At 38.3% G+C, this 19,202-nt stretch overlaps 1 protein-coding gene across 2 annotated transcripts; it reads right to left on the bottom strand.

The window, feature by feature from the left end:
- Positions 1 to 3,136: 3,136 nt before the first annotated feature.
- LOC146393904 (uncharacterized) lies at positions 3,137 to 6,822 on the bottom strand. Of its 2 annotated transcripts, none has more exons than XM_084936354.1 (3): positions 5,820 to 6,702; positions 4,623 to 4,778; positions 3,137 to 4,197 (listed from the first exon to the last, which is right to left on the bottom strand). In XM_084936354.1, the coding sequence occupies exons 2-3, from the start codon at positions 4,746 to 4,748 to the stop codon at positions 3,964 to 3,966; spliced, it is 360 nt and encodes a 119-aa protein (XP_084792480.1). In that variant the 5' UTR covers positions 4,749 to 4,778; positions 5,820 to 6,702; the 3' UTR covers positions 3,137 to 3,963. The 2 variants fall into 2 exon arrangements, with proteins under 2 accessions (XP_084792480.1, XP_084799869.1); XM_084943743.1 differs by lacking the exon at positions 5,820 to 6,702 and adding an exon at positions 6,709 to 6,822 and having other exon boundaries at positions 3,138 to 4,197.
- Between the last annotated feature and the right edge of the window lie 12,380 nt (positions 6,823 to 19,202).

Genomic DNA, 19,202 nt, shown 5'->3' with positions numbered 1-19,202 from the left:
GGAAATCTGGTTAACCCGCCTGCTTTCGGAATCATCTCTTTGCCTCACCTGCCTGCCCTCCTGCCCTTGCACCACCTTGGGACCTTCACCGCTCAGGACAGCTGCCACACACCACCAAACCCACCTGGACCGCACCACCTCTCCCTCAACGCTTCCATCTCCCACCTGCACAGTAAGACGAAGATTTTCATAGCTTCCACCCTCTCCAGAACCCTTCATTGGCTACCGCTCTAACACTGCTCTCCTCTCTTCCAGTACGTATCTAATCACCAGCCAGCTGCCATTGCTTTCTTGGACCTGTCCCCTGCTTATCCCACTCCCCTGGCCAAGACCCTCATGCCCCATGTATCAAGCCTTAAATCCAATCCACGTCATTTTTTGGTGTTAGTTAATAAACCTTTGTTAAACCCTTTACTCTGCCTCCGCCTTGGGTTTTCTGCACGTGGGTTTGAATTTTGGTGCTCGGCCTCTGGCCGTTTTGTGACAGGTACACAGTTGACAGCCCTATTTGACAACTGTTAGGATTCATGTTATGGCAAGAAGCAATCAGCAAAGTAAAGAGAAACAACAATCCATCATTAATTTTAGAAATGAAGGTCAGTCGGTCTGGAAAATTGCAAAAACTTTGAATGTGTCCCCAAGTGCAGTCCCTAAAACTATCAAGCGTTACCTTGAAACATGAGGACCGCTCCAGGAAAGGAAGACCAAGAGTCACCTCTGCTGCTGAGGATAAACTCATCTGAGTCACCAACCCCAGAAATCACAAGTTAACAGCACCTCATTTATCTGAGCTCTAGGCCAGATAAATGCCACACAGAGTTCCAGTAGCAGACACATCTCTACATCAACTGTTCAGAGGAGACTGTGCAAATCAGGCCTTTATGGTCAAACAGCTGCTAAGAAACCATTACCAAGGAAAAGCAACAAGAGGGGAGATTTGTTTGAACAAAGAAACACAAGGAATGGACATTAGACCATTGGAAATCTGTGCTTTAGTCTGATGAGTCTAAATTTGAGAGCTTTGGTTCCACCCGCTGTAACTTTGTGTGACACAGAAAAGGTGAACGGACGGTCTCTACATGAATGGTTCCCACCGTGAAGCATGGAGGAGGAGGTGTGATAGTGTGGGGGTGCTTTGCTAGTAATACTGTTGGGACTTATTCAAAACTGAAGGCGCACTGATCACGCCTTCTTCCTTCAGTCAAACCCATTATCAGCAACTCTGCTCTAGATCTGTGCGTGGTAAATCACTGAGTTGGAATTTAGTGGCCTGGACTAGTAAGTCCCAAGAATTAGTTACACATTAATTACACATTATTATTATTATTTTAAGATTATAATATTAAACAAGTTACCTGATTTTAACTCATTTGTTTTGTTTTTGTTTTTTCAAAATGACGGACAGAGAGCCTAAAAGGTTAGTCAGAGTAAACCTTTAGTATCATGATATGATCTGATACTTGATACTTGATTTGGCATTGTCAGGAGTCAGATATGCGCAGGAAATGTATCTAATCCAGGTTTGTCAGCTTGCAACATTTCTTCACTTTTCTCAGACTGAGAAAACTACATCAAGACACCCTTAGCAACCAATCAGTTAAACCTAGATACTTTGTGACTGTGACATGAGTCTGATAAACCCATGGTCTTCACTAACATAGTCATTATGTTAATTTTATTCTGAGGGATTTGGTGTAAAAGATTGATTTTGACAGGAAGAAGATCTCCATTTCAGCAATTTGTTGCTGAGCATCTGAGTGTTCAGACAATTTGCAAGTCCTCACACAGAGGAAAAAAAGACAAAGCTGCACAATGTAGTGCAGGAAAATTAAACCTACAATGCGATGCAATCTAAGCACTGTTTTTATATATCTTTTGACAAAAAAGATGAATCAATTTTCTTGGTTTTAACTTACATAACCACTCTGTTATAGGAAAGTCTGCAATTGTCTTTTTTTCCCCTCATTTAAAGGTTTTCCATGTGTGCTTTTTGTCTGTTCGAAGCCTATTCTTGCTCTCAGAAACTGAAAGGAAACACATTTAAAACATGCGGAGTTCACCATATGTTTAAACATTGCAAAGTATATATTAATCTATATATATACTTTGTGTATCTATATTTTATTATCAAAGCTATAAGATTACTGATAAATGTTAGACATCATTTTAATTTCCCCTGAACAATATTAGTGCTTGTTTGCAGGACTATGGTATTGCATTTAATGTATGGTCTTCTTTTTCTTATAGCCAGTGATCCACTCCATGAACTGCCACCTTATCATGGTCCATCACTGTGGCTGAGGTTACCAAGGTAGCTTAACAATTCTCTGGTGGCCCCTAGGATTTCTGGGATTCAAATACTACTGTCCTGGTTAACACGCCTCTGCAATTTTATTTGAAAGTTGAGTTGATAAACTGGGGGACGAGACAGTACATTCTAACTTCAAGGGGACCACAAACTGCATCCCTGAGAAGGTCCGTGCCACAGTACTGGAAAAAGAATTGAGCTCATTAGTTAAACCTTGTTTTCAGGAGAAACAGTGCAGTTTTAATCTTGGCTGCAGAACACTGGAAATGCGCTTTATCTTCTCTACGATATCCAAGGATGAATTTGTCCAAACACTCTTTTAGGTTTTGTATTGTTGATTGTCATTTATGCTTAGAAATATTTAACCATATATGCTTAGAGGTCGTACCTTGTCTTATTGTTTTATGGTAGGATAAACGTATCTATATCTATTTTAGGCTAAGTGCCTTTTGTTTAGATGAACTGCACTGAAAAAAATAATCAGTGGGATAAACGTAAAAAAATTATTGTAATCGGTTGCACGAAATTAAGTTATGTTTGGTTAACCTTAGTTTTTTATGTTATATCTGCACACATTTTTCTGGTAACATGAACATGACTTTGTTATGTTGTTGTTATGTTTTTCATTCCGGTCAAATATTTATAGAAACCACTTGTTTATCAGACATGAACTTTTTGTGTTAATTGTATTGGACTACTATGTGTTATATTGACAAGATTATTTTATGGTAAGCTTATTTTATTTTATAACAAATTTCTAATATATAATATATAATCTAATATATAATTGAGTGTTCAATAAATAAAACTAAATTAAGGCTGATCTTACTGTATGTACTGTACACTTTATCTTCAATCAAAGAAATAAGCAAAACATTTTTGAACAATGACCTGTATTTTTGAAAATACTACACAGTTGTAACAATGGACTTTCAATTCAGGCTTCCAAAATATGCATGAGTCATATTTGTACAATGCATCTCTTGAAAAACATTCCACAACATTCCTCAAAGTTATCTTCTGTAAGCTGAATTCAACATTGTGGGGCCTTATGACATCGCGCTTATGTAAAAAATAGTTTTTTAAATGTAAGAGCCATAAGGTAATATGGCAACAGGGGTGTAATTATTAAAATGACACAAAGAAGAGACTTAAAATAACATTATAACCCACAGGCACAAAACCAAGAGACCTAAAGTGATTAGTATTGGCTTGCTTCTATCACTAAACATCACAATCACTAATACTAGACGATGCAATCTGTTTGTAGTGGTGCACCTTGGGAAAAAAATTGCAAACTGGTGAAATTGGTGCAAGGCACCATTTCCATTGAGAAAAATGGACATTCAAAGTTTGAATTTTTTTTAAAAGAGCCATGGCTTGAAAAGTGAAAACTGCAGTAATAAAGGCCCCAAGTTGAAAAGTGCCAGAAAAATAAGTTTCACTATGTACTGCAACTTTACCAGTGCTGGCAAAGTTTCACTATGTACTGCAACTTTACCAGTGCTGGCTTAAAAGAAAGGATGGTACATATTCGAAGAGGTAAACATGTTGTTCCCACATCATAACTGGAAAACTGTTCAATCGTACAGTCTGGTCCTGAAAACCTGGGCCTTCTTTGAAAGGCTGTTCCTTTTGAGCTCCATAACCAGTTTCTATAATACCTCGAAGGTATACTTTTCCAGTGGGTAGGTGAGGTTCAAAGTGTACATTAGTCCAAACAGCATTGCAGCTGCTAGGGTATAGTTATCCAAATCCTGCCAGACTCTCTGGCCTTCAAGGACTATCCCGATGTCCTCGGGGCTGCCATTGGCATCTCTTGACTTTATGATGTAAATTCCCATGGTTGTTTCCTTATTAGATCGTTGGATAATGGCTTCATCTGTGGCCTAGAAAATGCAGAATTCCAAAATTTAATTAAACAGAACACTGGTCAAAGAACATTATACCAAATCTTATTTTAATCTGTGTCACTATTCCAAAAAATGTTAACATTAACACATTAGGTGAACAAAAATGGATTCATTACAGCATGTGATTTGAGTCCTCAGAATGCTCAAAAAGGTAATGCATTTCTGAAGTGAAATCTCCATGCAAAGAAGCAGAATACTGTCAGAGCATAGAGAGGTGTTCAACTATGAACTCCACACATAGTTCTAATGCAGGTAAAAGAAGAAAAAAAAAAACGCACCCATGGTAAATTGTGAAAATTCCAGGTGATTTTCAACATACTCCTGGCATAGAGTGACAAGCAGCATTTTGTTAAAATTATTATTTTCCCTAAAGTGTATACACAAATTAATTTTTTTCTTACCTGGGCCGTGGGCTCCAGAATGTTCTGAAGTCTTCTTCCTATTTGTCCTCCTCGCCTTTTGAAGACCTTTATTAGTTTGTCAGATAGCACATCTATCTGCGAGAGTAATCTGGACTGCAGTGGCATGGTGGTAATGCGCTTAAACTCTGCATTTATCTAAAAAGAGAAGTTGTCACATAAAAATGCTGTCAAAATCTCAAATCTCACAAGGTTACATCCACACAAAGTTGTTATTTTTTGTCATATTACTATTTATTAGCTATGGGTCCCATGTTGCTGAGCAGTTCCATAGTTGCCCTTACTTCCATACCACCCAAAGCCTGTTTGCAACCACAGCAGTTGCCTCCTTCTGGCCATTTTGCAGTTCTGCCAAATGACCCAGAAACTACATCTATTATTGTCATATACACATCAAGGTCTTTCATTAATACTTAGTTAAATTAGTTAATTTGACCTTTCCAGAAAATTTACCTTACAGAATGTGAGATAACATATGCAAATCTTCACTAGTAAATAAAATAATGTTATTAAAACCTTAACTGTAACACCTCTACGTAACAGCGCTAGAGAATTGTTCTGAAGCAACACCAATCTGCCCTTCAGCAGGGATAAGCACCATATATCGATACAGAAAAAATAAATTTAACATATTTCTATCGTCATTATTTTTATCTCTTTAAGCCCTCCTCTCAGTCTCTCTATAAATCAGTTAAAATAATTTGTTGGGTTTTTGTGTGTCTTTAACATGTTATCAGTACATTACATTCACTGCCCCAGAACATGAAATAAAGCCCCACGTCATGCACTTCCTCTCCTAATGAGTACTGCATAGGTGTCATGCCCTAAATAAACCGACTTTAGTGAAGACACCCCCCGAACACACACACACAGAGCCCACCCCATGGCAAACTAGCTTATTTAACTAAAACATTTTAGGTACAACCAGTTAACTAAATGGACACAAGTTTGTTAGTCTGTATTCACTGAGAAAAAACAAGCGAATGTGACTGGGCACACACTGAAAAAAAGCTAATGCACATAATATTGTCCCGCAGCTTAAGCTAGCATTATCGTTAGTTAACTTAAGGAATGACTTGTTTTTTCCATTATGTTGCTCAACAGCAATTCATGAGAAAAACTTCCCCATCTAATGGATGTTCTCTTCGTTTCCTCTCAAACATGTAGTTTTCAGTTTACCTCGACAAAGTAAAGCTCAGCACCAAACGTAAACTAAGCGAAGACAAAAAATGGCGGACCGCCACAGTGAATTTTCCCTCGCAGAACACACCCTGGGGGGGTGGAGTTTCAACAGAAAACATAACTATTTTCTGCTATTTTGATATGACTGGTTTTAAAAGACTGAACATCCTTCTAAAACAAGTGAAAGGCGTGAGACTTAATTATGTTTAGACCAAAAATATAAATGATTCATGTTGGATATATTTACTGTATTTTTACTAATTTAACAACCTCATCATTGCATTAGTCGCTTTATGCTATAGCATTACGCTTACATTAGCTTGAAGCTCAAGGTCGTCATTTTATTTAATTTCTTTTTCTGGGCTTACAAACAGGACACACAACATTTAGATAACCGTTACACTGAATCTTGGGTCTGTGTTGAGTCTTCCAGCTGCTGACTACAGAAGCTAGATTGACCTTTCAGCATGTTTATAGCGGCTGTGGCTATGTGCTGGTAATGTTACCGTGTGTGAGCAGTCACATTGGCAGCAGACATGTTTCAACAAACTAGTCATATCCCGGCCCTACATTAGCTTGTTTAATGGTTAAGACACTGCAGGTACCACCACTTACTACAGACACCGATGCAAGTTTGTAATAGTCTGATAATTTAGACTGAAAGAATATACAAACAATATTAACTCACATTATATATGTTAATTACTAATTTGCTTATAGCATAATTTCGGTTACCATTAGCTAACTGGAGCCTAACATTAGCCTTTCATGGTTTTCGATAAACAGCCCACATACCTGTAAAATAACAACACCCCAGTAAAAGTCCACATATATAAAGGGTCTACACTCTTTCTCACTGGTGTGTTAGCTTTAAAATCTTATTTACCTTCAAGTGTAAAACTCCAGATGGTAGTAGATTTTCCAAAGCGAGAGACAAAAATGGCGGACAGTGCAGCCGATTTTTCCTTTCCAGGGGGCGGAGCTTGAGGATAAAACACGACTAACTTGTTTCTTTTCAACATGATTTGTTCTAAAAGAATGAATATTCTTAAAGAATATGTGAAAATTAAAAGACAAAAATATGTTTAGATGTGAAATTTAAATTAGTCGTGCTGGATATATGAAGTAATTCTATGCAAATTCAACAACCACCCTATTGCATTTTTTTCAGTGTGCTGGACTTCCAGACCAGCAGGTTTAGGGAAGTCATTTATGGGGTCACACTCTGACCCCCCCCCCCCCCCCCCCACACACACACACACACACACAGGCAAGGTACTCTTTGTGTGTATGTAGACGTCATATGTTAATGAACCTATGCATATTCATGTAACCTCAATAAAAGAGCAGTGTTACGGGGGAGCGGACGAGAGCAACTGGGGTCAAGCGAAGGAACGGCGTTTGTCCGGTTCTCTCCCGTGCACGAGAAACATGAAGAACTTTGCCTACTTCGTGTCTTGCTTGCTGTGTAATTATATTGTCTTCAACGTTCCAGCGAATAGGTTCAAGCTACAAACCTATCACACTCTACCTAAGAATTGTGCTTGATGGTTTGTTGTAGCTATCCATGTAATCCTTTCCTTTGCTAACAATGAAGAATTTCTTGTTCTTTACCTCCCACATGGTGACATTATTATTATTTACACATGTAATTTTGAGTACTTTGAAACCTTTCATCTTGGCAGCAGTGTAAGGTGAGCAATTCTCTACAATGTGCTCGTAGAATATGTTACAGATAACTACACAGGCACATAGAGCTCAAGGAGAGACTTAGCCAGTTTCAGGGATTTAAATAAAGCTGCCGGGGCCAAATATGCATCACAAGCCCCCAAAATTCGCAGTTTGCCTTTACATCTTTGTTTTTCTTCCATGGATAGATGATCCAAGTTGTCTTCGCTTGAGACAGGTGAACAAAACAACACTTTTGTCCTGCAGTACTACCGACTTTCCACTATTACAGAACTTTTTCATTGGGGTGGCCATATGAAGGCCACTAAAAACACGAGTGTGGCTCAGCAAAAACTGAATTTCCAGTTTTACTGTGCTGTTGTCAAATATAGGTTACCTGTAAAATATGGCAAAAAAGAGAGAAAGAAAAGAATTGCATGCCTGGTTAGTTTCCTCAGAACCAGAATCAGAATCAGAATACTTTATTAATCCCTATGGAAATTATGCTATTAAAGTTGATATCACTGAAAATAGGCACATATGAAAACCAAATAAGATTTTTAAATCCAGAATATTCTGTTTGAATTGATTGAATGATTTACTGGAAGCCCCAGCCATCACTGTAATGATTCTCAGCAGAGTTGAGCAGAAGCAGCTTAAGATTCAGTCTCCCAGAATGCAGTTGTTCAAGAAAGACAAATAAGTATTAGATCATGTAAGAGTGTGAAGTGTTGCCTGTCTCTGTGTTGGCCATAAAATGAACCAGTGATCTGTCCAGGGATTGGCAACAGCTTTTCTGCAGCCTAATATGGATAAAATACCTGTAAATAATAACACCACACAAAGACCTCCATGTGTTTCAAAACCAACTATTTACTGGTACAGAACAAAATAATCTTCCGACATCACATTTATTCAGAACAGTTGTTTCTGTCTGTCACATTTAGAGTTATTACATATAGGACAGTCTTGCCAGGGGGGGACACTGAGGGGTGTAACAAATTTGTGGGGGTGGCCAATGCCCCCTGTGCTCATCTCACATGACTGGAAACAATGGATACTGGAAAGACCACAATTCCAAACTTCCTAGAATGTCTTGGTCGTTCATTTTGATCCCATCCCACAACAGAAGTATTGACAAACAGGTTTTTGCTTGAACAAGTTAATTTGTTAATTTGGATATACTTTTTAATGTAAGTAAGATTAGACAAAAGTACTTTAGATTTAAGGTTTTCAGGTTTTATTAGTTTTACAAATAATTTTGTAAGTAAATATTAGAATAAAGATAACAAATAAAGATTACAACAATAAGTAACATCTGCATAATTTAATTAATGTATAAGAAAACCATGGGTAGTACCTGGGCTAAAAAAAAAAAAAGTTGCGCTTCACCGCAGCCTCAGCTCTACTTCTTAGGCCTGAACAGTCTGATTTGGCTGCTCTGCTCTGGATGTCACTCTTTATTCACTCAGATTAGTTCTCCATGATCAAGGCTCTCTGCTTAATTCAGTTTTGGTTCAACATTCAGTCTGCGACCCATTCAGTCCTGCAGTAATTATTAAACTTTAACTAACTACAGTCCCTGATATATTTATTTATTTATTATCATGTACCTTCATATCAAAATATGTGTGAACAGTTTTATTGTTTTTTTTAAACTTGTTATCTCACTGTATTATAAATAACTCAATTTTAGGAAAAGTCGTAGAACATCAGATGATTTTTAAAATGTTAAGGTGTCAAAATGAGTTCCTTAGTGGTTCTAATGTTAAAGAGTAGGAAGTATTGGGCCAGTTGTTCCAGGTCATATGATTCCTGTAGAACCATGGTGAAGATCTGGTTCACATTACTGAGAATAAGTGATTCATTCTGGTATAAATGGCTGTTTGACTACTTTAGTAAGAAAATAAATTATAATTACATATCCTTATAAGGTGACAGATTTAGTTGGTGGTGAAGCAACAATACACAGACACTGGCTCTGCCTTTAAAGATTAGCTACTTCAGGAACATCAAATTACAGCCCTCTCTTGCTTAAACTGCTGCAATGACTGGTACAAAGAGTACCAAAAATATGACTTAAGATTTTTTGTGTAACGATCAAAATAAAATGTGTGAAAGGAGATTTTATTGGCAAAAGCATTAAAGGAATTTATAGGACATATGCCACTTGTGATTCTTATCCATCACGGTGATTCATAGGATTTAATTAGAATTACTGCACCAGTATTAAGATCTGAATAAATGTACTCAGTCAATGTTTGTGCAGTAACCTTAACTAAAGCTAAGTGTTGTCCTGCGCTAATATATTGCAACTAATTTCTGATGCAACATGGATCCTCAGTGCAGCTTGACATTACAGTCATTTGGACTTGGCATATGTGTTAAAGACTAATTAGTGAGGAAAACACTGTCAAGATGCCATATGGTGGCAAAGACAAAGCAGCTTGCAGAGGTCTGGTGCCATCCAGTACACTTAAGAAATTTAAATGCTAGAAAGGCAGCCTGTGTCTACAATCGAGGTACACCATATGGAAATGAGGTCAAATATTATCAAAAAATTGACATTTTGTATTTCACATGCACAAAGAAGAAAAGTGTATGAGTGTGTGTGTCTTTTGTGTGGTGGTGGGGGGGTTGTATGCTAGACCAGTGGGCTCGGTGTGAATTGTAAGGTTAAAACAAATTTAAAACTGATGTAACTATCTAAATTACGGTAAGAACTACTAGCAACTCACATGCTCAATAATCTTAACCGTCAAAGCATGCAGTCATTTCTTAGAGCTGCTCTATAGATGAGAGGGCACAGCATTGGGTCAAATGGATCACAGGAGATTATGCTAATATTGAATGACGGAGCACAGAGTCTTGTCCTCATTCAGCTGAGACAAATCCTTGTGCAATGCGACATTATATAACAATTCTTACCTCGTTGACTATCTCAACAATTGTCTTGTAAGAACACTGACAGAAGTGTGAAGATAATGTGGTTGAGATCTAAAGAAAAGGAGAAATGTAAGCATAAAAGATGTTTACATCATTTTCTTCAAAGGGGATTGTTGACATGTAGATATGAGGAAATGTTCAAATGTTTGCTACTGTTAGAGTTATTTACCCTGATACTAAAATAGATTAGATTTAGGATGTTTCACAAATTTCCCATGTAAGGGGACATCATTAGCATTACATTGGGAAGATTTGCAGCTCAAATATTGCTTATTTTTCTGGTTTGTGCAAGATTTTTGCTGTCATCAAGCTTAAACGCTAATCAAAAGTTAAAGTTCATCTTCAGTCACTTTCTACTAAAGTGATTAATCTGTTAATAATAGGTGGGCAGACTCTAGCCTAGCTGAATGCAGGCTGCACTATTTTAAGTACAGGTTTAATTAAAAGTGTAATTTTAGTATAAGTCATTAATGTTCGAGAATCATTTTCATCAATTCAAACTTTTTTTTTCAAATAATTCTTCTTTTTAAAAGTTCTATGTATGAGATCCCTTTCTTAATAAAAAGTCTAATAATCTGTTAGTGAATACCAACACAGTAGGTAGTACAGTAAGTGAATCAGTCTATAGAGGTGTCGAAAATATGGAAATGATCAATTCATTAAATATGTTTTTTTTTTCTTTCAAACTACTTTACATACATTCTATCAGTACTCAATATAACAAGAAGCCTTTACAGTAAGGTGCAAAGAAAATACAGCCTGTTTAAATTCTAAGGTTTTACATATCAGGACATAACAATATTATTGTCCTTAGTAGTGCTTACAACTTGCGTAAATACAACTGCAGATGAATGACTGAACATGATGTTTTGTCATGACATGTCCTCCTCCTGTGCATCTCCTGTGCCACTATGTACTTTGTAAACATTAAGGCAAAATGAAGAAGCAGTGTGTGAAAACTATTGTAAGCAGACACTTACTGTTTCCATAGGTAAATGAAAGCCAAGTCTTGTCATCAGCAAGTGTGACTATCTCTAAAAGAGCATACGCTTTGTTACTTTGCTGGTGTGGATATGTGTTTTAACATAATATCATGGAGGAAAGACAGTTATCTAAGAGATGCGGCTCCCCTACCATCTGGGAAGGGTTATAAGGTCATTTAAAAATAATTTGAAGTCCATCATTCAGGAGCAGATATATGAGGTGCCGTAAGGGACATTATTACTGAATCGCTCTCACACACACTACTGAAAGGCTCTCACACACACTACTGAAATTTTATCTCTCACACACACTAGTGAAACGCTCTCACACACACTACTGAAACGCTCTCACACACACTACTGAAACACTCTCACACACACTACTGAAATTTTATTTCTCACACACACTACTGAAACGCTCTCACACACACTACTGAAAGGCTCTCACACACACTACTGAAACGCTCTCACACACACTACTGAAACGCTCTCACACACACTACTGAAACGCTCTCACACACACTACTGAAACACTCTCACACACACTACTGAAATTTTATTTCTCACACACACTACTGAAACGCTCTCACACACACTACTGAAAGGCTCTCACACACACTACTGAAACGCTCTCACACACACTACTGAAACACTCTCTCACACACCATGAAACGCTCTCACACACACTACTGAAATTTTATCTCTCACACACACTACTGAAATGCTCTCACACACACTACTGAAAGGCTCTCACACACACTACTGAAACGCTCTCACACACACTACTGAAAGACTCTCACACACACTACTGAAACGCTCTCACACACACTACTGAAACGCTCTCACACACACTACTGAAACACTCTCACACACACTACTGAAACACTCTCTCACACACCATGAAACGCTCTCACACACACTACTGAAATTTTATCTCTCACACACACTACTGAAATGCTCTCACACACACTACTGAAATGCTCTCACACACACTACTGAAAGGCTCTCACACACACTACTGAAAGGCTCTCACACACACTACTGAAACGCTCTCACACACACTACTGAAAGGCTCTCACACACACTACTGAAACGCTCTCACACACACTACTGAAACGCTCTCACACACACTACTGAAACGCTCTCACACACACTACTGAAACACTCTCTCACACACCATGAAACACTCTCACACACACTACTGAAATTTTATCTCTCACACACACTACTGAAACGCTCTCACACACCATGAAACACTCTCACACACACTACTGAAATTTTATCTCTCACACACACTACTGAAACACTCTCACACACACTACTGAAACACTCTCACACACACTACTGAAACACTCTCCCACACACACCATGAAACACTCTCACAAACACTACTGAAACACTCTCACACACACTACTGAAACACTCTCTCACACACACCATGAAACACTCTCACACACACTACTGAAACGCTCTCACACACACCATGAAACACTCTCACACACACTACTGAAATTTTATCTCTCACACACACTACTGAAACGCTTTCACACACTCCACTGAAAAACCAAGGCATTTCAGTTGAACAGGAAGGCATGAGAGTGGTCCTGTTGCTGAGGTTGGGGTCATCCTGTAATCTCTTACGCACTACCTCCAATGCTTCCATGACTGGGATGCAAGTGAAGAGAGATGTAACGTCGTACGAGACCATGGTCTAATCTGCCTCCATAATGACATCTCTCACCTTCTCAACAAAATCCAAAGTGTTCTGGATGTGGTGTTCAGAGCTGCCTACCAATAGGTTGAGGATTGAAGCCAGAAGGGTGCATCTTTCGCCATCTTACAATGCTGTGATTGCAGCCATTCCCCAACTCTCTGTGGATGGTATTCATGGCCATTGATTAGTGGGCTTTGGTCAGTGGCTGCGGATCAATGGTCATGAGAATTTTCATAATTAAGATTAAGGAACTGACCTCCCAGCCCATTGTTCCTTCAGTGGGCTGGTTTCAGTCATTATGCAAATGTAATGTTTATAAGATTGGGGAAACCTGCAGTCAGCTGAGACTGAAGAAGTCACTTGGATGAGTGACGAAACGTTTCTCCCACAAACCGCTACGTCCAGATGAACAGAATCAACTTTTGGAGATTTACTTACCTGGATGATTGAGAATGCATCAAGACCTCTTCAGAGAAAACAACATTGTAGCATGACTTAGCCCAGAAAGTTGATTCTTTTTATCTGGATGTAGTGCTTTCATTGGGAGAAAATGTCTGGATGAATAGAATCATATTTGTGGGATTTTCTTACCTGGATGATGAGCATGCATTAAGACAGCACAGTTTACATTTGCAAAGTTGCTTCTGACCAAACCATGAAACTTGTGGAACAATGTCCTTTGAACAGACCAAAGTGGAGATATTGGGCTATAAGCACAGCTCCACATTTGAAATAAACCAAACACCTCACAGAAGCTGTTAAGCACAGTGGTGCAGGTGTGATGGTTTTTGGGGCTTGTTTTGCAGCCCCAGGAACTGGGCACCTTGTAGTCACTGAGTCAGGCGTGAAATCCTCTGTATACTAGTATTCTTGACTCAAGTGCAAGGTCGGTCTAACAGCTAAAGTCTGGATGAAACTGGTTCATAGAGCAGGGCAATAATCCCAAGCACAGCAACTAAAGAAAAGAATCAAGGTGCTGCAATACTACAGTGAAATTCCAGACATCAAGCCAATTGAAATGCTTTAAACAAAGTCCCATAACTCAACGAACTAAAGCCACACTGTAAAAGAAGAGTGAGACAAAATTCTTCAATGTGAGTGACAATGTGAGAGGCAGATAAAGTCATGCAGAAAATGATTACTTCAGCTTATTGCAGCTCAGTGGTTCTACGGGCTATTAAATACTTTCACCATTTAGTTTCTGTGAAATAAATAATGACATGGATGTATTTTAAGACCTAACAATGACCACACATGAGGTTTTCAGTCATAAAACAACATATGTGATATGCAGTGCTTAGTACTGGTACTTACTATAGTGCAATAACAGTACCAGACAGTTCTGCTAATGTCAAATCACAGCTTTGACAATGAGTTTTTAAAGATTTCAAGGATTTTCTTAAATGCACACAGCAAAAAAGAAAAAGAGAGAAAAATAATAGGCCACTATCCCTCAAACCACATCCCCACCCACAAATGTTTCTATGTACTGCTGGTCAGTGAGAAAGGCAAAATGAAAGTCAAGAGAAGAAAAGCGTCATGCTGTGGGCTGTGCAAATGACACGGACGTAGAGGGGACCCCCTGCCAGTGTGGACTACTGTGATGACAGGAGACATGAGAGAGGACCAGCAGGCCTTTCAAGTTTTGAAGGGAGAGTTGATGCAGCTACTTGCTGTGGGCAATTGTACCATCTTCGGATCTCAGCTGCACTGTTCTCTCTCTTTCACGTTCACAAGGCAGAGGGTGCATGCATATCTATGAGAAATGCTTACTTTGCCTTTGGAAAGCAGCTATTTCGTTTTATTTCTCCTATAAGTCCTAGCTCAAGCTTTCCTAACCTTGGGATCAAGATCCCATAAGGCCTTTTTGATAAAAGCGAGGGAGGCTGCTTTATAAACAAGTACTGAACTGTTTGTTTAAACTATTCATTTGCCCACTGAGTCCAAAGGACCTTTTGAAAAAAACATATTTTTCGCTGCCAATCCATAGTCAGTATGTTGCATACTTTGATAAGATTGGTTTGGAATGTGTACAGCCCAAGACTGTAATACTCTGCAGCAGGTGATTGAAATGAATGAAAACGACATCATCAGTACCCATCTACTAAATATCTGTGATATCATTGAGGTGATTTTTACAAGAAAATAACTTCCTGAGCCACAGCATGTTCACCCTACAGATGTCTTGCAGGCAATACAGAACTGTGGTAGCATTCAAACTTTGGAGCAGTTTCGGTCCTCAGGCTTGGGAGGCTGAATTCCTCCATCAAATTCAACCGCACTCTGCTGTATATATATATTTTTATTGCTATCATTTTGCATGTGTACTTATGATTTTGTCAGTCATTCTCAACACACTGAAGTCATTCACTGTCTTTGTTAACATATGGCGTAAGGTACCAGGCTTAAACTTGGCACAGAAAAAACAAGTTTTTACATCAGCACAGTGCCGCTGATCGGCAACAAACTGACAATCACTTGATCCAAAATTTTAAAAAAATGTACTTGAATTAGAAGTTTTATATATAGAAGAGGTCCACTAATCTAATGACTTTGAGCTAAAAAGTCTTTGGCTTTGATTTTACTTGTAACGCTTTCAGACCATGTTCATTAAATATAAGTACACATTTTTCTACTTGAACATTTGAAGGGTGGAAGCAAGGAAAAATTAGCTTTAGGAATATGTTTAACTAAGAATACAACTACATAAATTATTTTTTTTGTTGTGCTGTTGGTAATGTAGCCTCTGAATCACACTTTTTCTTTATCTGACTTGGAGAGTTGGACAAATCACAATTTTGCCATGTTTATTATTGACACACTATGGCACGGAGTGGTCTGATGCTCGGCCAGGCCCGGGTCCGAGCTGCCAGACCCTCGTTCACCTCCTTCAGACTCTCGGTCTGAGCGTGCAGCTCTTCCTGCCAGCGGTGTAACACTGCTGCCTGCTCCTATTGTGCGAGCTCGGCCGCCACCTGGGCCAGCGCCTTCCCTGGCTGGCCCAGTCCTCGGTCTGCTGTGACCCCCTACTAGGTTTTGGCACCACTGTAAACAAACCACGACAGACCCCACCACATTTCCATGCTTTTTTGCATACTTTATTCTCATGGTTGCTGTTTTAACAATACTCAGCTACTGCTTTGCAGCTCGCAGCCACACACATCACCAATAACTACTACCAAGACAGGCCCTAGTTCACCCTTTTAAAGCAGGCACGGCATGATCGTTGATCAGGTACATCCACCTCGCCGCACCCGCACCACCAACCACGTCCCGCCACACACACATACTTGTTCTTTTATATTTATATTTATAGGTGTATTCATATCTATACCTACATCCATAGATGTTTTTCTGCTTATCTTGGTTGTAATGTATTTACATTATTATTATTGTAATATTTTAGTTCCTAATTCATTCATATACGTTCAAACCTGGCTGGTCACTCTCCTCTGGTATGAACAGGGCATTTTCTCTCTGGGAACTGCGCTCACTGGACATTTTCTCTTTTTACTGATACTCTCTCTAAACCCTTGAGACATTTTTAAATAAGACTCTTGGTACATTCTCTCACATTCATTCCAATAGTCGGGATCCTCTCTCCAGTAATTTGTTCACATCTGTGAGTCTTTATATTGAGGCAATGTTTATTGGTCCTCATTACTGAGGTGATGATTATTGTTTCCCCCTATTCCATTCAAAAACTGTGATGGAAAGTCACCAGAAACACAAAGGAAGAACTGATGGTACTGAACAGGTCAATCCCAACAGATGTGCGCTGCATCTACGTGATGTGTAGTTACGTTTTCAGGGAGGTGCACATCAAGTTTCGGTGTAGGTATTCAAAATGGTTTGTGGTTATGGAACAGTTATTCATCTGGGAAGATTTATTTCACCACCTGACATATACCAGTTTTTTGTCTGTCAGGTAGTGAAAAAACACAGCAGAGGGAATAATGGTTAGATGAGTCTCAGTTTAATAATTGTATAAAAGAACTGCAACATATTTACAGTAGAATCTGAAATATTTGTAAAACACTGAAATAAGCATTTTGATTTTGATTAAAATAAAAAAGCAAATAGGAAATGACACAAATGGGCACTGAAATAAAAAAATCATTCAGACTTAAGCTCTTTGACAGCACAGTGTCTGAACTAATTTGATCTGAGTCATTTTGACTTGTTATGATTTATTTGAATTGTAATGTCTCCTATTAACACATGAATATTGAAATGTTCATATTCTAAGAGAGTGCTAAAATAGGGATGGAAATAGCAGACGAAAGAACATTTATATGTAGAAAGCCACACATTATAAAGACAAATTCACTGGCAGACTAATTGAGGCAATGTAATTTGTCAATTAAAGATAATTTATTTTCCAAGGCACCGCTTTCTTCCTCTGATTCAAATATAGTTCTTTATGATAAATTCAATCAAATGGTACTTTGCAGTTAAACACTAGATATAATGCTCTAATAAAAAATTTAAAAGACAAGAAATTTGTCATTTACACATTCATCTTAGTGACCAAATATGGTTACACAATTAAGCCATGCTATTAGTGATTAATGAGACTTGGTAGAGCACCCATTCCTTCATGCAGGAGATACTGCGGGATCTACATTGGCACTTAACAAAACACAATATATGCTAAACATGACACACATCCTAAATATGTACTTTTCTGGTCCACATGTGTGACAAAGTGGTAGCGCTTAGCCGACTTATTGGCATTAGAAAAAGGATCTGAAGTTTGTCCAGATGAACAGAATCAACTTTTGGAGATTTGTCAATGCTCGTGTCTTCTCATGAGAGATGAATGTCAGTGAGCCTTATAATATTTCTAAAGCTATGTCATGCAGTGCCATGCAAGAGTCAAATCTTGTAGTTTTTTCAGCTGACTGTCTGAGGCAGATGGTGAAACTAACAGTGATTTATAGCAGCTATTTGTCATAGCTTAAACATGTTTACCCTACAGAATAAATTCTTATGATTTTCTTGTAAGAGTATAACACAGCCTTAGTTTAAAAAAAATCAAGATCGGTATATCTCAGTGAACAACAGGGACATAATTAATGTACTGAATGAGGTCTTCAGAGCTCGCAAAATAAGCCTCTTATGAACTTATGTAAATGAATAGTGTATGTCTGCAGAGGATAGAGACTGACATTCTTCATTTGTATTAGTCATTTTTTGGTTTGGGGTGTATTATAGGCTGAAGAATTTCATCCTTTTTAACTTTTTCAGTTTTCAAATATTTCCTGAAGTTTCACAGCTTATCTCTAATGTTTAATCACAGCTTCAGAAAAATAGGCTTTGTTTCTTTTAGGAAGAGTTTCATGCTAACAAAAATTCAACTTTTTTGTTTATTCCATTTTTACAAAATTTAATTAACCTCTTAATTTATTGTACACAACCTCTGGAGGAGCAAAAAAGTGAAATAAATTTCATTAGAGAAGAGAAAAAAACAAAAGTGGTATGATTAGATGAGGACAGTCAGGGACATGGCATGGAGCCAGTGATCCTCAATACTCCCAGTTGTATATCAGCTTCCAAACTAGATCCCATCGGACAGCAATGATCCGACCACAGAATGGTAAGAAATCTGCTCATCTGGGAGTCTCTCATGGTGACCTGTGAGCTAGGTGACCTGCAGAGTCAATGGATCAAGGTCAAGAGAGAAGATGAGGAGTGCAAAGAAGTAAACCAGGAGGTAAGCTTGGATCTGGATATGTGTCTATTTGCGAGCAGTAGGTAGGTACTAAAGAGACAAAGCAGAGAAATACATTTTAAGAGAAAAGTATTTTAAGATCCCTGGAACGATGTGTACAGTTGACCCAGATCTTGTGTGTTAATATAATCTTATATGATTTTGTAACACATGTGTGATTTGCTATAAATTACTTGCTTATGACGCACATAATACAATACGCTTTACTTTTTTTGAAGCAGCAGAGACTAAATTGTTTTGACATTAACAAATGCCATTTACTACAGACCAGTCAATTACTGAGCTCTCAATAAAACTACTAACAGAAAGTGAGCAGTGTTTTAGCTAGTTATGAG

This window comes from Perissodus microlepis, chromosome 1, assembly GCF_051167445.1.
Source record: "Perissodus microlepis isolate ML-2025 ecotype Zambia chromosome 1, ASM5116744v1, whole genome shotgun sequence".
NCBI classification, from domain to species: domain Eukaryota; kingdom Metazoa; phylum Chordata; class Actinopteri; order Cichliformes; family Cichlidae; genus Perissodus; species Perissodus microlepis.
Note: the sequence above shows the minus strand (reverse complement) of the source record. Positions and strands in the feature narration are given on the sequence as shown.

What these genes read in the sequence shown, in the direction of transcription:
- LOC146393904 (XM_084943743.1), bottom strand. Translation starts at nt 4,748, where the DNA reads ATGCCACTGCAGTCCAGATTACTCTCGCAGATAGATGTGCTATCTGAC. An exon ending in TTCTGGAGCCCACGGCCCAG is followed by an intron (nt 4,198 to 4,622) that starts GTAAGAAAAAAA and finishes TGCATTTTCTAG; the next exon opens with GCCACAGATGAAGCCATTAT.